Source organism: Nomascus leucogenys, chromosome 12 (genome assembly GCF_006542625.1).
Source record: "Nomascus leucogenys isolate Asia chromosome 12, Asia_NLE_v1, whole genome shotgun sequence".
NCBI lineage: Eukaryota > Metazoa > Chordata > Mammalia > Primates > Hylobatidae > Nomascus > Nomascus leucogenys.
Genome location: NC_044392.1, coordinates 27,969,842 through 27,985,516, shown reverse-complemented (window position 1 = coordinate 27,985,516; position 15,675 = coordinate 27,969,842). Strand labels below are relative to the sequence as shown.

Sequence of the window (15,675 nt, the reverse complement as noted above, 5' to 3'; positions counted from 1 at the left end):
TATGCTCAGTAAGTAAAAAGAAGAGATTTGGATAAAACATCATGGGCAAGACTCTTAAGTTCCTCGATCTCACAGTTTTCATCTGTAAAAAGAAAGAGTTGATTAAAATTGATTTAATCTACAAATATTTACCAAGCATTATGCTAAACTGGGACATGAAGGTTAAATAATTTCTGACCTCAAAAGGGGCTCACAGGTGCCTTTCAACTCTACAATTTGTATGATTCTATATAATTGTTAGTCTGTACCCTCTCTGTTAACAGAAAAAGCCTACCAATTTCCACTACTGAGATATTAATTAAAAGATGTCGAGACATTGATAAACACATTGCTTCATTTTAAAATAAACATTTAATTCAACATTGCAACAGGAGTTGAACTGTATTTAAAACAGAAGCATATTAGTGACTAAAAAAATGTGTATATTAATCTTTAGTTCCCTTTTGAGGGGATTTTGATTGCCAGTTCTCTGCAGTGAAATGCTAGGAAAATGTCTTTAGAAGACAGAATTCTTTCTGAAGGCAAGTCTAAAATGCTTAAAAGAGATTAAAGGTTTTAAAGACCCAAATCAGAAATATCCATTAGATACATCTCATTTGAATCCTAAGAGTTTAAACATAATAAACATTATATTTATTTATTTTTTATTTTTTGAGGCAGAGTTTCACTTTGTTTCCCAGGCTGGAGTGCAGTGGTGCAATCTTGGCTCACTGCAGACTGTCTTCCGGGTTCAAACGATTCTCCTGCTTCAGCCTCCCCAGCAGCTGGGATTATAGGCATGTGCCACCACGCCCAGCTAATTCTTGTATTTTCAGTAGAGAAGGGGTTTCACCATGTTGGCCAGGCTGGTCTTGAATTCCTGGCCTCAAATGATCCACCCACCTCAGCCTCCCAAAGCGCTGGAATTACAGGTGTGAGCCACCAAGCCCAGCCTATATATATATATATATTTAAAGATGACAAGAAATTAACAACTCAGCATTTTGAGACTGGCATGCCAGGTTATCATGATTAGTACATGGGCACCTGGCTGTGGCTCATCTACTACCATATTCTTTGTTCTTCTAGATCCTTCTTAGCTTCCATCTTGGCAACTCCAAAGGCATGGTGGGGAAAACAGATGCAGAGACAGATGCCCATTTCTCCTGCAGTCTCTTTCAGCATAGCAATTAGGCAAGTAATCAATAAGAGTATATAATCTATAACTTATAGTCCACATAAGGCTTCACTCAATTTGAAAAATTGCCAGTTCTGTCAAATATGCTAACACTCCAATAAGGTATTTATGACACAGAATCTGCAAAAAGAAAAAGAAGACATTTAAAATTAGAATAGTATTAATTATAACAAAGCAGACTGATATTTGAATAATCAATGTTATATTGGTCTAACTTCTGGATTTAATTCATGAAGCTTACCACATGCAATACACTCATTTTTGGCCAGGCACAGTGATTTATCCCTATAATCCCAGCACTTTGAGAGGCCGAGGTAGGAGGATCACTTGAGCCCAGCAGTTCTAGACCAGCCTGTGCAACAAAAGGAGACCTCATCTCTACAAAAAATTTTCAAATGTAAAAAACAGCCAGGTGTAGTGGTATACACCTATAGTCCCAGCTACTCCCAAGGCTGAGGCAGGAGGATCACTTGAGCCCAGGAGTTAAAGGTTATAGTGAGCTATAATCACACTACTGCATTCCAGCCTGGGTGAAAGAGTGAGACTCTCTCTAAAGCAAAAAACAAACCCCTCATTTTTATATTTTCTATTTCTTTCCTTTTTTGTTTTTTAATGCTGGTCTCTTCTCATCAAAATTATTTCCCAACCTACTGTTGCACTGTGACCTCCAGTTTGAAAAGCATGAATATAGTGCTTACAGAGTATTGACTTATTGGATCTAAGAGGTACAAGTTCAAATCTTGATTCTTCCTCTTGATAAGCTATCTTGCTTGTCATTTAAACCTATCTTGGCCTCAGTTTCCTTGTTTTAAAATAAAATATGGATAAAAACACCTAACTGTCCAGGCACGGTGGCTCACGCCTATAATCCCAGCACTTTGGGAGGCCAAGGTGGGTGGATCACTAGGTCAGGAGTTTGAGACCAGCCTGGCCAACATGGCAAAACCCCATCTCTATTAAAAATACAAAAATTAGCCAGGTATGGTGGTGGAGCCTGTAATCCCAGCTACTCGGGAGGCTGAGGCAGGAGAATTGCTTGAACCCAGGAGGCAGAGGCTGCAGTTAGCCAAGATCACACCATGGCACACCAGCCTAGGCGACAAAGCAAGACTCCGTCTTGAAGGAAAAAAAAAAAAAATCTAACTAGCCAGGCACGGTGGCTCACGCCTGTAATCCCAACACTTTAGGAGGCCAAGGCAAGTGGATCATTTGAGGTCAGGAGTTCAAGACCAGCCTGGCCAACATGGTGAAACCTCATCTCTACTAAAAATACAAAAATTAGCTGGGCATGGTGGCAGGCACCTGTAGTCCCAGCTACTCGGGAGACTGAGGCAGGAGAATCACTTAAACCCAGGAGGCGGAAGTTGCAGTGAGTTGAGATCACACCACTGCACCCCAGCCTGGGTGACAGAGCAAGACTCCGTCTCAAAATAAATAAATAAATAAAGATAAAAATAGTAAAAAAAGTAAAATTACAAAAATTAGCCAGGTGTAGTGGCTCATGCTTGTAGTCCCAGCTACTCAGGAGGCTGAGGCACGAGAATCGCTTGAGCCTAGGAGGCAGAGGTTGTAGTTAGCTGAGATCGCACCACTGCACTCCAGCCTGGGTGATGGAGTGAGATTCTGTCTCAAAAAAAAAAAAACAAAAAGCACACACAAAAAAAACACCTAACTAAAGGGTTGCTCTAAAGATTAGAATTTAAGGTCTGTTAAACTCTTAGCACAGTAACAAGATCACAGGAAACATTTACTGAATGTATATTGTGGCTGCATATTTTAATATATTTTAGGAGCCAATTCTCAGTTTATTTCTGTCTGATACCTTTTTTTTTTTTTTTTTTTTTTGAGATGGAGTCTCGCTCTGTCACCCAGGCTGGAGTATTCTCGTTCTGTCGCCCAGGCCGGAGTGCAGTGGCGCAATCTCGGCTCACTGCAAACTCCACCTCCCGGGTTCACACCATTCTCCTGCTCAGCCTCCCCAGTAGCTAGGACTACAGGTGCCCAGCACCATGCCTGGCTAATTTTTTGTATTTTTAGTGGAGACGGGGTTTCAGCGTGTTAGCCAGCATGGTCTCGATCTCCTGACCTCATGATCTGCCCGCCTCGGCCTCCCAAAGCACTGGGATTACAGGCGTGAGCCACCATGCCCGGCCTATTTCTGATACTTCTTATCAGAAATCACTTTGTAGAGAATAAAACAATGTCTCTATTCTTTCTTTCCCAATGAGGACAGAAAAACCTAGAATATAAAGATGACATCTTAGTTCTGTGTTTCTGGCTATAATTTTGTCTAACACAAAATTCTCTATTACTCTGATAATTATTTCAAAATTTCACAAGAAACAATTTTGAAAGTTTCAAAGTTACTACAAAATAATAATTCACATTATTACCAAAGGCTGAAGCACACAGCATATAGTGTCCTTCCATTATAAGGCTATATCTAGAAGGCTAATGACTTTAGTAAACCATAAACCATAAAATAAAAGCTCTCTATTGTCTTAAATACATTCAAGTGTGTTTCTTCAATTGAGTGGACAATACAATCATCATACATTTTTAAAACCATAAAATAAGGAAAAATTACTTAACTAAATTGTTCAAACTAACCTTTATTTTTCCATCAGTATGTGCTGAAGCTACAGATGTTGAAACACGAACTAATCTTGTGGCTGATAAATGAATTTTGAAATGTCTATGGAAATGTGAATAAAGGCAGTCCATGAATAGGTCAACTTCTTCCTGGGTAACCTCCCCAGGTGTTTTGTGGACACTGTCCCATAGAGCTTTTGCATCCTCTGGATGTATTGCAAAAGAAATGTCCAGACTTTGAGGGCTACAGGGTACAGACCAAAGAAATTCAGTAGTAGCCACATAATGGTCCATTTTGCATGCAGTCCACATGGCAGCCATCCAGGAAAGATTAAATGCATTGATTGCTAAAGGACTGAAATAACAGTCAAAGGTTTTCTGAAACCAAGTTCCAATTATTGCTGTGTTAGACTCTGCTCCATTTGCAAGGAATAAGGGCAGACAGGTGAAATCTTCTGAAACAGTCTCCAGAAGACTGTCTCCAAATATACAGCAGAACCAGCCAGTCCACAACACTTTACCTTCTCTATTCTCAGATGGCAATTGAGATTTTGACAGAATCTACAAAGAAAGTAAACAGGTTCCTTAAATTCAAAAGTACATTTACTTCTAAATTCCATCTTCTCAAAATTAGTTCATTAAAAATAAGACGAGCCAATGTAATACTTGCAAAAAAAAAAATAGAGGGAATAGTCTCCCTAATGATTAACAGGGCTTATCAAAATAATTGGCCTTTTTTTTTTTTTGAGACAGAGTCTCACTCTGTCGCCCAGGCTGGAGTGTGGTGGCACGATCTCAGCTCCCTGTAACCTCTGCCTCCTGGGTTCAAGTGATTCTCCAGCCTCGGCCTCCCAATTAGCTGGGATTACAGGCATGCACCACCATGCCCAGCTAATTTTTGTATTTTTAGTAGGGATGGGGTTTCACTATATTGGTCAGGCTGGTCTCCAACCTCTGACCTCAGGTGATCTGCCCATCTCGGCCACCCAAAGTACTAGGATTATAGGCGTGAGCTACCGTGCCCGGCCCCCAATATTCTTATACAGTGGAAACATGATATATGGCAAAATCTTGGTGTAACCAAACTGCAAAATAAGGGCTACCAATAGGGCATAACCAGGTGTAGTACCCTGAAAGAAACAAACAAAAAAAAACCCTCAACTTTAGAAAGAACTGTGAAAGGTCACAAAATCCAACATGTTTGAATTCTTTCATTGAGGAAGACTTCGATATTTCCTAAGGCAGCACTATCAACTTAAAATGTTCTTTTATATGTTAGACCCTACAGTTTCTACCCACTGGTCCTGCTTTCTTCCTTTTGGGCATGTAGAATATAGTCACATCTGATCTCTCTTCTACAAGAAAAGTCCTTCAAATATCTGATGGTCCCCATCACACATAGTACTAAGTTCAACATTTCCAGTTTCTTCAACCATTCGCCTATGACATACATTCACATTCTCTCACTATTCTAGTCACTCTTCCCTGAAATTATTCTGCATAGGAATCATTCATAAGTGAACATAATTACTTTAAAAAGGTCTGATTTGCGGAGGGAAGGGGGAAAAAGGTCTGATTGCAAGACTAACCACCACCTTTAACTAGATTATACTCCTATTAATGTAATCTCAGATTGCAGTTTTCTGGTTTTTAGTTGACAGCTTTATATAAACTAGCCCTGTATATTCATGTTTGCTTTATAGGTAAATCTCTCCCCACTTATACTGAGGCTGTAAATTTATTCCTGCTAACATTTTAATCTCTTTTGATTTGGCTCATTGGACAATCCATTCAAATCATTTAGGATATTTTATTATATTTTTAGCTGATTGCCTAACCCCTCAAACTTTAAATTTTAAGTTACATGACAAACATTCCAGATACTCAAAGAACTCTCTGTTAAAGCATTAAGCAGACCAAGGTTAAGATCACAGCTTTGTATCATACCCCTTCAGAAATGATCATTTACACAGTTCTTTTAACATATTTCTCCTTCTTGTTTAAGAAATTATGGAAGACTCTCAAATACCTGGAAGCTTAGATATATTAACTTTATCACACTTTCATGACCTAAGAGTCTTGTAACCCTATCAAGAAACGAGATTTAATTTGAAAACTATTAGAACACTATACCAGGAATTCAAGAGGTCATTTCTAATCCTCACAAGGGTAGATGCTTGACTGATAATATGCAAGTCACAAAATTTCTCTGTGCATCAGGTGCTTCACTTGACAAAAACTGCTAATTGTCTCTTGAGTATCCATTTTTCCTTCCACAATAAAATAGTCCCTTTATGGCTGGGCGAGATGGCTCATGCCTGCAGTCCCAGAACTTTGGGAGGCCGATGTGGGTGGATCACGAGCTCAGGAGTTTGAGACCAGCCTGGGCAACATGGTGAAACCCTGTCTCTACAAAAATATAAAATTAGCCTGGCATGGTGGCACATGCCTATAGTCCCAGCTACTTGGGGGGGCTGAGGCGGGAGGACTACTTGAACCCAGGAGGTAGAGGTTGCAGTGAGCCAAGACAGTACCACTGCACTCCAACTTGGGTGACAGAGTGAGAAGCTGTCACAAAAAAAAAAAAAAAAAGTCTCTTTAGTTAAGTTGGCAGAGTATCCACTGAAAAAAAAGTCTTTTCTAGCCTCCCTTCCAACTAAGATGTAAAGAGAAGTTATTGGGTCTCAGCAAGATTTACTCTGCATCAGGTTCTGTTTGTCCTTCCCAACTTCTTCCTACTTCCTGCCTGGAACTTGAATATAACGTTTAGAGCTGCTGGAGACGTCTTATGTTAGACCATAAGGTAACTTTTAAGATGAAAACCATGCACTAAGGAGAAGAAAGAGCCTAGATTATTAATGATTTCATCAAGCATCATACCAGCCTTGGACAGCTTACATCCATGCACTTTTTAAAAAAAAAAAAAAAAAAGACAGTATACCACTATCTTGTTTAATTCACTGTTATTTAGGCTAACCCTAATCCCAGAACATCTTGAGATCTTTGCCAACACCATGACCTATATCAGGGGTCAGCAAATTTTTTCTGTAAAGGGCCAGTTAGTAAGCATTTCAGACTTTGCTGGCAATATGGGCTCTGTTGCAACTTCTCAACTCTGCTGTGCTGTACAAAAGCAGCCACAGACAACATAGAAGCAAATAAAAGGGGCTATGTTCCAATAAAACCTTATTTACAAAAACAAGCAGCAGGTCAGATTTGGCCTATGGGCCATGGTTTACTGACCTCTAATCTATACAAACAAAAAGTCAGTCCTTTTCAACTGCTTGAGAACTTAATTTCCTTATCCATTATTAAGATTAGTTAGCTCAAAAGAAACAGAAGCAGCAGGCATGAATAATAAACAAAATAAATCTGAGGCTGAGTGTGGTGGTTCATGCCTCTAACCCCAGCACTTTGGGAGGCCAAGGTGGGTGGATCACTTGAGCCCAGGAGTTCGAGACCAACCTGGGCAACATGGCGAGACTCTGTCTACAAAAAAATACAAAATTTGCCCAAGTGTGGTGGCATGCACCTGTAGTCCCAGCTACTTGGAAGGCTAAGGTAGAAGGATCACTTGAGCCCAGGAGGCAGAGGTTGCAGTCAACCAAGATCGTGCCAGTGCACTCCAGCCTGGGTGACAAAATCAGATCCTGTCTCAAAAAAATAAAATAAAATAAAATAAATGCAACATTTTATATTCCTTCCTATAAGCAGTATATAAGAGCAATAGAACTATCTTGATTAAGAAACCAGATTTATTTATTTATTTATTGTATTGTTTTGTAGAAATGGCCTCTTGTCATGTTGCCCAGGATGGTCATGAACTCCTAGGCTCAGATGATCTGCCCGCCGTAGCCTCCCAAAGTGCTGGGATTACAGGCGTGAGCCACTGCACCCAGCCTTAAAATGTTACATTTCTGAGAGTAACCTGGCATGAAGTATCACAATATTTAATGATATATATTTTTATACTAAAATTCTACTTATAGAAATTTAATCTGCCCTCTCTCACCACTCCTATTCAACATAGTGTTGGAAGTTCTGGCCAGGGCAATCAGGCAAGAGACGGAAATAAAGGATATTCAATTAGGAAAAGAGGAAGTCAAATTGTCTGTTTGCAGATGACATGATTGTATATCTAGAAAACCCCATTGTCTCAGCCCAAAATCTCCTTAAGCTGATTAGCAACTTCAGCAAAGTCTCAGGATACAAAATCAATGTACAAAAATCACAAGCATTCTTATACACCAATCACAGACAAACAGAGAGCCAAATCATGAGTGAACTCCCATTCACAATTGCTTCAAAGAGAATAAAATACCTAGGAATCCAATTTACAAGGGATGTGAAGGACCTCTTCAAGGAGAACTACAAACCACTGCTCAAAGAAATAAAAGAGGATACAAACAAATGGAAGAACATCACATGCTCATGGGTTGGAAGAATCAATATTGTGAAAATGGCCATACTGCCCAAGGTAATTTATAGATTCAATGCCATCCCCATCAAGCTACCAATGACTTTCTTCACAGAATTGGAAAAAACTACTTTAAAGTTCATATGGAACCAAAAAAGTGCCCGCATCGCCAAGTCAATCCTAAGCCAAAAGAACAAAGCCAGAGGCATTACACTACCTGACTTCAAACTATATTACAAGGCTACAGTAACCAAAACAGCATGGTACTGGTACCAAAACAGAGACATAGATCAATGGAACAGAACAGAGCCCTCAGAAATAATGCCGCATATCTACAACTATCTGATCTTTGACAAACCTGTCAAAAACAAGCAATGGGGAAAGGATTCCCTATTTAATAAATGGTGCTGGGAAAACTGGCTAGCCATATGTAGAAAGCTGAAACTGGATCCCTTCCTTACACCTTATACAAAAATTAATTCAAGATGGATTAAAGACTTACATGTTAGACCTAAAACCATAAAAACCCTAGAAGAAAACCCAGGCAATACCATTCAGGACATAGGCATGGGCAAGGACTTCATGTCTAAAACACCAAAAGCAATGGCAACAAAAGCCAAAATTGACAAATGGGATCTAATTAAACTAAAGAGCTTCTGCACAGCAAAAGAAACTACCATCAGAGTGAACAGGCAACCTACAGAATGGGAGAAAATTTTTGCAACCTACTCATTTGACAAAGGGCTAATATCCAGAATCTACAATGAACTCAAACAAATTTACAAGAAAAAAACAAACAACCCTATCAAAAAGTGGGCGAAGGACATGAACAGACACTTCTCAAAAGAAGACATTTATGCAGCCAAAAAACACATGGAAAAATGCTCATCATCACTGGCCATCAGAGAAATGCAAATCAAAACCACAATGAGATACCATCTCACACCAGTCAGAATGGCCATCATTAAAGTCAGGAAACAACAGGTGCGGAGAGGATGTGGAGAAATAGGAACACTTTTACACTGCTGGTGGGACAGTAAACTAGTTCAACCATTGTGGAAGTCAGTGTGGCGATTCCTCAGGGATCTAGAACTAGAAACACCATTTGACCCAGCCATCCCATTACTGGGTATATACCCAAAGGACTATAAATCATGCTGCTATAAAGTCACATGCACATGTATGTTTACTGTGGCACTATTCACAATAGCAAAGACTTGGAACCAACCCAAATGTCCAACAACGATAGACTGGATTAAGAAAATGTGGCACATATACACCATGGAATACTATGCAGCCATAAAAAATGATGAGTTCATGTCTTTTGCAGGGACATGGATTAAACTGGAAATCATCATTCTCAGCAAACTATCGCAAGGACAAAAAACCAAACACCGCATGTTCTCACTCATAGGTGGGAATTGAACAACGAGAACACTCATAGGTGGGAATTGAACAGGAAGGGGAACATCACACTCCGGGGACTGTTGTGGGGTCGGGGGAGGGGGGAGGGATAGCATTAGGAGACATACCTAATGCTAAACGACGAGTTAATGGGTGCAGTACACCAACATGGCACACGTGTACATATGTAACAAACCTGCACATTGTACACATGTACCCTAAAACTTAAAGTATAATAATAAAAAAAAATTAATCCCAGTAAAAACCACAAAAATATAGAATTCCTAATGATATAAGTGTCTACAATATTACTAAAAATATCATAATGTAAAAGTAGCAGCAATATGATCCCAATTTCAAGACTATATAGATACAGATAACCAAACACATATACCAAAATGTTAAACTATAATTTTTAACTTTTTTCGTACTTTTATGTATTTCCTCAGTTTTTAAAAATAAACATGATTTTGTACAAACTACCTATATATACATAGGAAAAAATTTTTAAAGTAGATTATATCTAATTATTATAGTTTAGTCAAACAAGACATAAAATACATTATAAATCACAAAAGAAATTTTTAAAACAGTTAAGAAAATACCACAACAATTTCCAAACAAAGAAAATGCAGATTCTTTTCCCCTAGGAAGCAAGTATTGTTTATGTACTATACCTGGACAAGAAATGCTTCCGGGTCCCTTTGTGTTCCTTTCATTCCTAGCAGAGTAGAAAAAATCACTTTGATGTTGAAGTCTTCTCCCACTTCCACAGCAAGTCCTTTTTGCTTTTCAGCAACAATAAAAGCATTGAGAAGTCTAGAATACTCTTTGAGATTACTATAGGAGAATTTATATAAGGGAGTTAAACTATATAAAGTCCACTGTTTATGCAGAAGGAATGCAACCTTTTGAGGGTCAACATCTTCCTACAAAAAAAAAATCAAGACAAAAGAAGTTTAAAAATTAGGAAACAATAAGAATTTAATCATAGCATTTAAAACATCTAATACAAATATATTATTGGGTACCTGATTTTTGCACTCCAACCAAATGGGTTTGCAGGACTTTTTGCAGATCCTTGAACAGACCTTTACCTTTGCTGTACTTTCTCTTCAGAATGCTCTTCTCCCAAGTGTTCACATGGCAAGTTCCTTCACTTCATTCAGTTCTCTACCCAAATGTAAGCAAAGAGGCCACTTGATCTAAAGCAGCACCTGCACCCACTCCAACTTTGTATCACCTCACCCGGCTTTATTTTTCTTCACAGCACTTATTACTACCCAACATTATATTCTTGTCTGCAATTTTTTTGTACTTTTATTATCTGTCTTCCTTACTGGTGTATAAGCTTGATTACAGCAGTGATTTTGTCTATTTAGTACTCTCTAGAACAATGCTATCTAGAACAAGTGTTCAATAAATATTTAACATAAAATTTATAACTGTCTCTCAGACCACAGTGCAATCAAACTAGAACTCAGGATTAAGAAACTCACTCAAAACCGCTCAACTACATGGAAACTGAACAACCTGCTCCTGAATGACTACTGGGTACATAATGAAATGAAGGCAGAAATAAAGATGTTCTTTGAAACCAACGAGAACAAAGACACAACATACCAGAATCTCTGGGACACATTCAAAGCAGTGTGTAGAGGGAAATTTATAGCACTAAATGCCCACAAGAGAAAGCAGGAAAGATCCAAAATTGACTCCCTAACATCACAATTAAAAGAACTAGAAAAGCAAGAGCAAACACATTCAAAAGCTAGCAGAAGGCTAGAAATAACTAAAATCAGAGCAGAACTGAAGGAAATAGAGACACAAAAAACCCTTCAAAAAATTAATGAATCCAGGAGCTGGTTTTTTGAAAAGATCAACAAAATTGATAGACCGCTAGCAAGACTAATAAAGAAGAAAAGAGAGAAGAATCAAATAGATGCAATAAAAAATGAAAAAGGGGATATCACCACCAATCCCATAGAAATACAAACTACCATCAGAGAATATTACAAACACCTATATGCAAATAAACTAGAAAATCTAGAAGAAATGGACAAATTCCTCGACAAATACACCCTCCCAAGACTAAACCAGGAAGAAGTTGAATCTCTGAATAGACCAATAACAGGCTCTGAAATTGTGGCAATAATCAATAGCTTACCAATCTAAAAGAGTCCAGGACCTGATGGATTCACAGCCGAATTCTACCAGAGGTACAAGGAGGAACTGGTACCATTCCTTCTGACACTATTCCAATCAATAGAAAAAGAGGGAATCCTCCCTAACACATTTTATGAGGCCAGCATCGTCCTGATACCAAAGCCTGGCAGAGACATAACCAAAAAAGAGAATTTCAGACCAATATCCTTGATGAACATTGATGCAAAAATCCTCAATAAAATACTGGCAAACCGAATCCAGCAGCACATCAAAAAGCTTATACACCATGATCAAGTGGGCTTCATCCCTGGGATGCAAGGCTGGTTCAATATACGCAAATCAATAAATGTAATCCAGCATATAAATAGAACCAAAGACAAAAACCACATGATTACCTCAACAGATGCAGAAAAGGCCTTTGACAAAATTCAACAACCTTCATGCTAAAAACTCTCAATAAATTAGGTATTGATGGGATGTATCTCAAAATAACAAGAGCTATCTATGACAAACCCACAGCCAATATCATACTGAATGGGCAAAAACTGGAAGCATTCCCTCTGAAAACTGGCACAAGACAGGGATGCCCTCTCTCACCACTCCTATTCAACATAGTGCTGGAAGTTCTGGCCAGGGCAATCGGGCAGGAGAAGGAAATAAAGGGTATTCAATCAGGAAAAGAGGAAGTCAAACTGTCCCTGTTTGCAGATGACATGATTGTATACCTAGAAAACTCCATCGTCTCAGCCCAAAATCTCCTTAAGCTGATTAGCAACTTCAGCAAAGTCTCAGGATACAAAATCAATGTACAAAAATCACAAGCATTCTATACACCAATCACAGACAAACAGAGAGCCAAATCATGAGTGAACTCCCATTCACAATTGCTTCAAAGAGAATAAAATACCTAGGAATCCAACTTACAAGGGATGTGAAGGACCTCTTCAAGGAGAACTACAAACCACTGCTCAGTGAAATAAAAGAGGATACAAACAAATGGAAGAACATTCCATGCTCATGGGTTGGAAGAATCAATATCATGAAAATGGCCATACTGCCCAAGGTAATTTATAGATTCAATGCCATCCTCATCAAGCTACCAATGACTTTCTTCACAGAATTGGAAAAAACTACTTTAAAGTTCATATGGAACCAAAAAAGAGCCCGCATCGCCAAGTCAACCCTAAGCCAAAAGAACAAAGCTGGAGGCATCACGCTACCTGACTTCAAACTATACTACAAGGCAACAGTAACCAAAACAGCATGGTACTGGTACTACAACAGAGACATAGATCAATGGAACAGAACAGAGCCCTCAGAAATGATGCTGCATATCTACAACTATCTGATCTTTGACAAACCTGACAAAAACAAGAAATGGGGAAAGGATTCCCTATTTAATAAATGGCGCTGGGAAAACTGGCTAGCCATATGTAGAAAGCTGAAACTGGATCCCTTCCTTACACCTTATACAAAAATTAATTCAAGATGGATTAAAGACTTACATGTTAGACCTAAAACCATTAAAATCCTACAAGAAAACCCAGGCAATACCATTCAGGACATAGGCGTGGGCAAGGACTTCATGTCTAAAACACCAAAAGCAATGGCAACAAAAGCCAAAATTGACAAATGGGATCTAATTAAACTAAAGAGCTTCTGCACAGCAAAAGAAACTACCATCAGAGTGAACAGGCAACCTACAGAATGGGAGAAAATTTTTTCAACCTACTCATCTGACAAAGGGCTAATATCCAGAATCTACAATGAACTCAAATTTACAAGAAAAAAAACAAACAACCCCATCAAAAAGTGGGCGAAGGACATGAACAGACACTTCTCAAAAGAAGACATTTATGCAGCCAAAAAACACATGAAAAAATGCTCATCATCACTGGCCATCAGAGAAATGCAAATCAAAACCACAGTGAGATACCATCTCACACCAGTTAGAATGGCCATCATTCAAAAGTCAGGAAACAACAGGTGCTGGAGAGGATGTGGAGAAATAGGAACACTTTTACACTGTTGGTGGGACTGTAAACTAGTTCAACCATTGTGGAAGTCAGTGTGGCGATTCCTCAGGGATCTAGAACTAGAAATACCATTTCACCCAGCCATCCCATTACTGGGTATATACCCAAAGGACTATAAATCATGCTGCTATAAAGACACATGCACACGTATGTTTATTGCGGCACTATTCACAATAGCAAAGAGTTGGAACCAACCCAAATGTCCAACAACGATAGACTGGATTAAGAAAATGTGGCACATATACACCATGGAATACTATACAGCCATAAAAAATGATGAGTTCGTGTCCTTTGTAGGGACATGGATGAAACTGGAAACCATCATTCTCAGTAAACTATCGCAAGGACAAAAAACCAAACACCGCATGTTCTCACTCATAGGTGGGAATTGAACAATGAGAACTCATGGACACAGGAAGGGGAACATCACACTCCGGGGACTGTTGTGGGGTGGGGGGAGGGGGGAGGGACAGCATTAGGAGATATACCTAATGCTAAATGACGAGTTAATGGGTGCAGCAAAACAACATGTCACATGAATACATATGTAACAAACCTGCACATTGTGCACATGTACCCTAAAACCTAAAGTATAATAATAAAAGAAAAAAATTTATGTTTCACTTTTAGAAACTTCAAATTATAGATTTCAAAAGTAGTAACTACTACTAAAGTATCTAATTTGATTAGCCTTAATTTAAAAAATTGTTTGGGCCAGGCGCGGTGGCTGACGACTGTAATCCCAACACTTTGGGAGGCTGAGGCAGGCGGATCACGAGGTCAGGAGTTCGAGACCGGCCTAGCCAACACGGTAAAACCCCATCTCTACTAAAAATACAAAAATAAATAAGCCGGGCATGGTGGCTTATACAGGGATACATGCACCTGTAATCCCAGCTACTCAGGAGGCTGAGGCAGGAAAATTGCTTGAATCTGGAAGGCAGAGGTTGCAGTGAGCCGAGATCACGCCACTGCAATCCAGCCTGGGTGGCAGAGTGAGACTCTGTCTTAAAAAAAAAAAAAAAAAGAAATTGGTAGCGAATCTACTCTATCAAACCATGCCCAATTCAACAGATTAAATAAAAAGATACTTGGGGGCTGGTCCAAAGGTAGTGAGTTATCTCAGTTGATTGTTCACAATCAGTTATAGATCAAACTCCTTGTTTCCAATTCCTTGTTCTACTCTTTCCCCCTTCCCCCTTCTCACTACTGTGCTAGACTAGTCTAAAAAAAAAAAAAAAAAAAAAAAAGAGATACTTGGGAATATTTTTTGCCATGCTCTATTAGAACCACAGTTACCATTAAAAACAAAAACACTTCATTTGTACCATATACCATATACAAAAATTAACTCAAGGTGGATTAAAGACTTAAATGTAAAACGCAAAACTATAAAAACCCTGGAAGACAACCTAGGCAATACCGTTCAGGACATAGGTACAGGCAAATATTTCATGTCAAAGATGCCAAAAGCAATTGCAATGAAAGCAAAAATTGACAAATGGGATCTAATTAAACTAAAGGACTTCTGCATAGCAAAAGAAACTATCAGTAGAGTAAACAGAAAACCCAGAATGGGAGAAAATTTTTGCAAACCATGCATCTGACAAAGGTCTACTATCCAGCACCAATAAGGAACTTAAACAAATTTAAAGAAAAAAAATGGGCCAGGCCAGGTGTGGTGGCTCACGCCTCTAATCCCAGCACTTTGGGAGGCCGAGGCGGGCAGATCATAACGTTAGGAGTTCGAGACCAGCCTGGCCAAAATGGTGAAACCCCGTCTCTACTAACAATACAAAAAAATTAGCTGGGCGTGGTGGCAGGCACCTGTAGTGCCAGCTACTTGGGAGGCTGAGGCAGGAGAATCGCTTGAACCCAGGAGG

The 15,675-nt window shown here is 39.0% G+C and overlaps 1 protein-coding gene across 2 annotated transcripts in view; it reads right to left on the bottom strand.

Annotated features, from left to right (window-relative positions):
- Positions 1-332: 332 nt before the first annotated feature.
- CENPL (centromere protein L) overlaps positions 333-15,675 on the bottom strand; it is a 30,690-nt gene continuing 15,347 nt past the window's right edge. The window contains exons 4-7 of one of the 2 annotated variants that reach the window (XM_003258900.4): positions 10,268-10,519; positions 7,282-7,419; positions 3,788-4,330; positions 333-1,297 (exon numbers count right to left, since the gene is read on the bottom strand). In XM_003258900.4, the coding sequence (XP_003258948.1) occupies positions 1,226-1,297; positions 3,788-4,330; positions 7,282-7,419; positions 10,268-10,519 (1,005 nt within the window). In that variant the 3' untranslated portion in view covers positions 333-1,225. The remainder of the gene's footprint in view (positions 1,298-3,787; positions 4,331-7,281; positions 7,420-10,267; positions 10,520-15,675) is intronic. The other variant, XM_003258899.4, reaches the window with a different exon arrangement.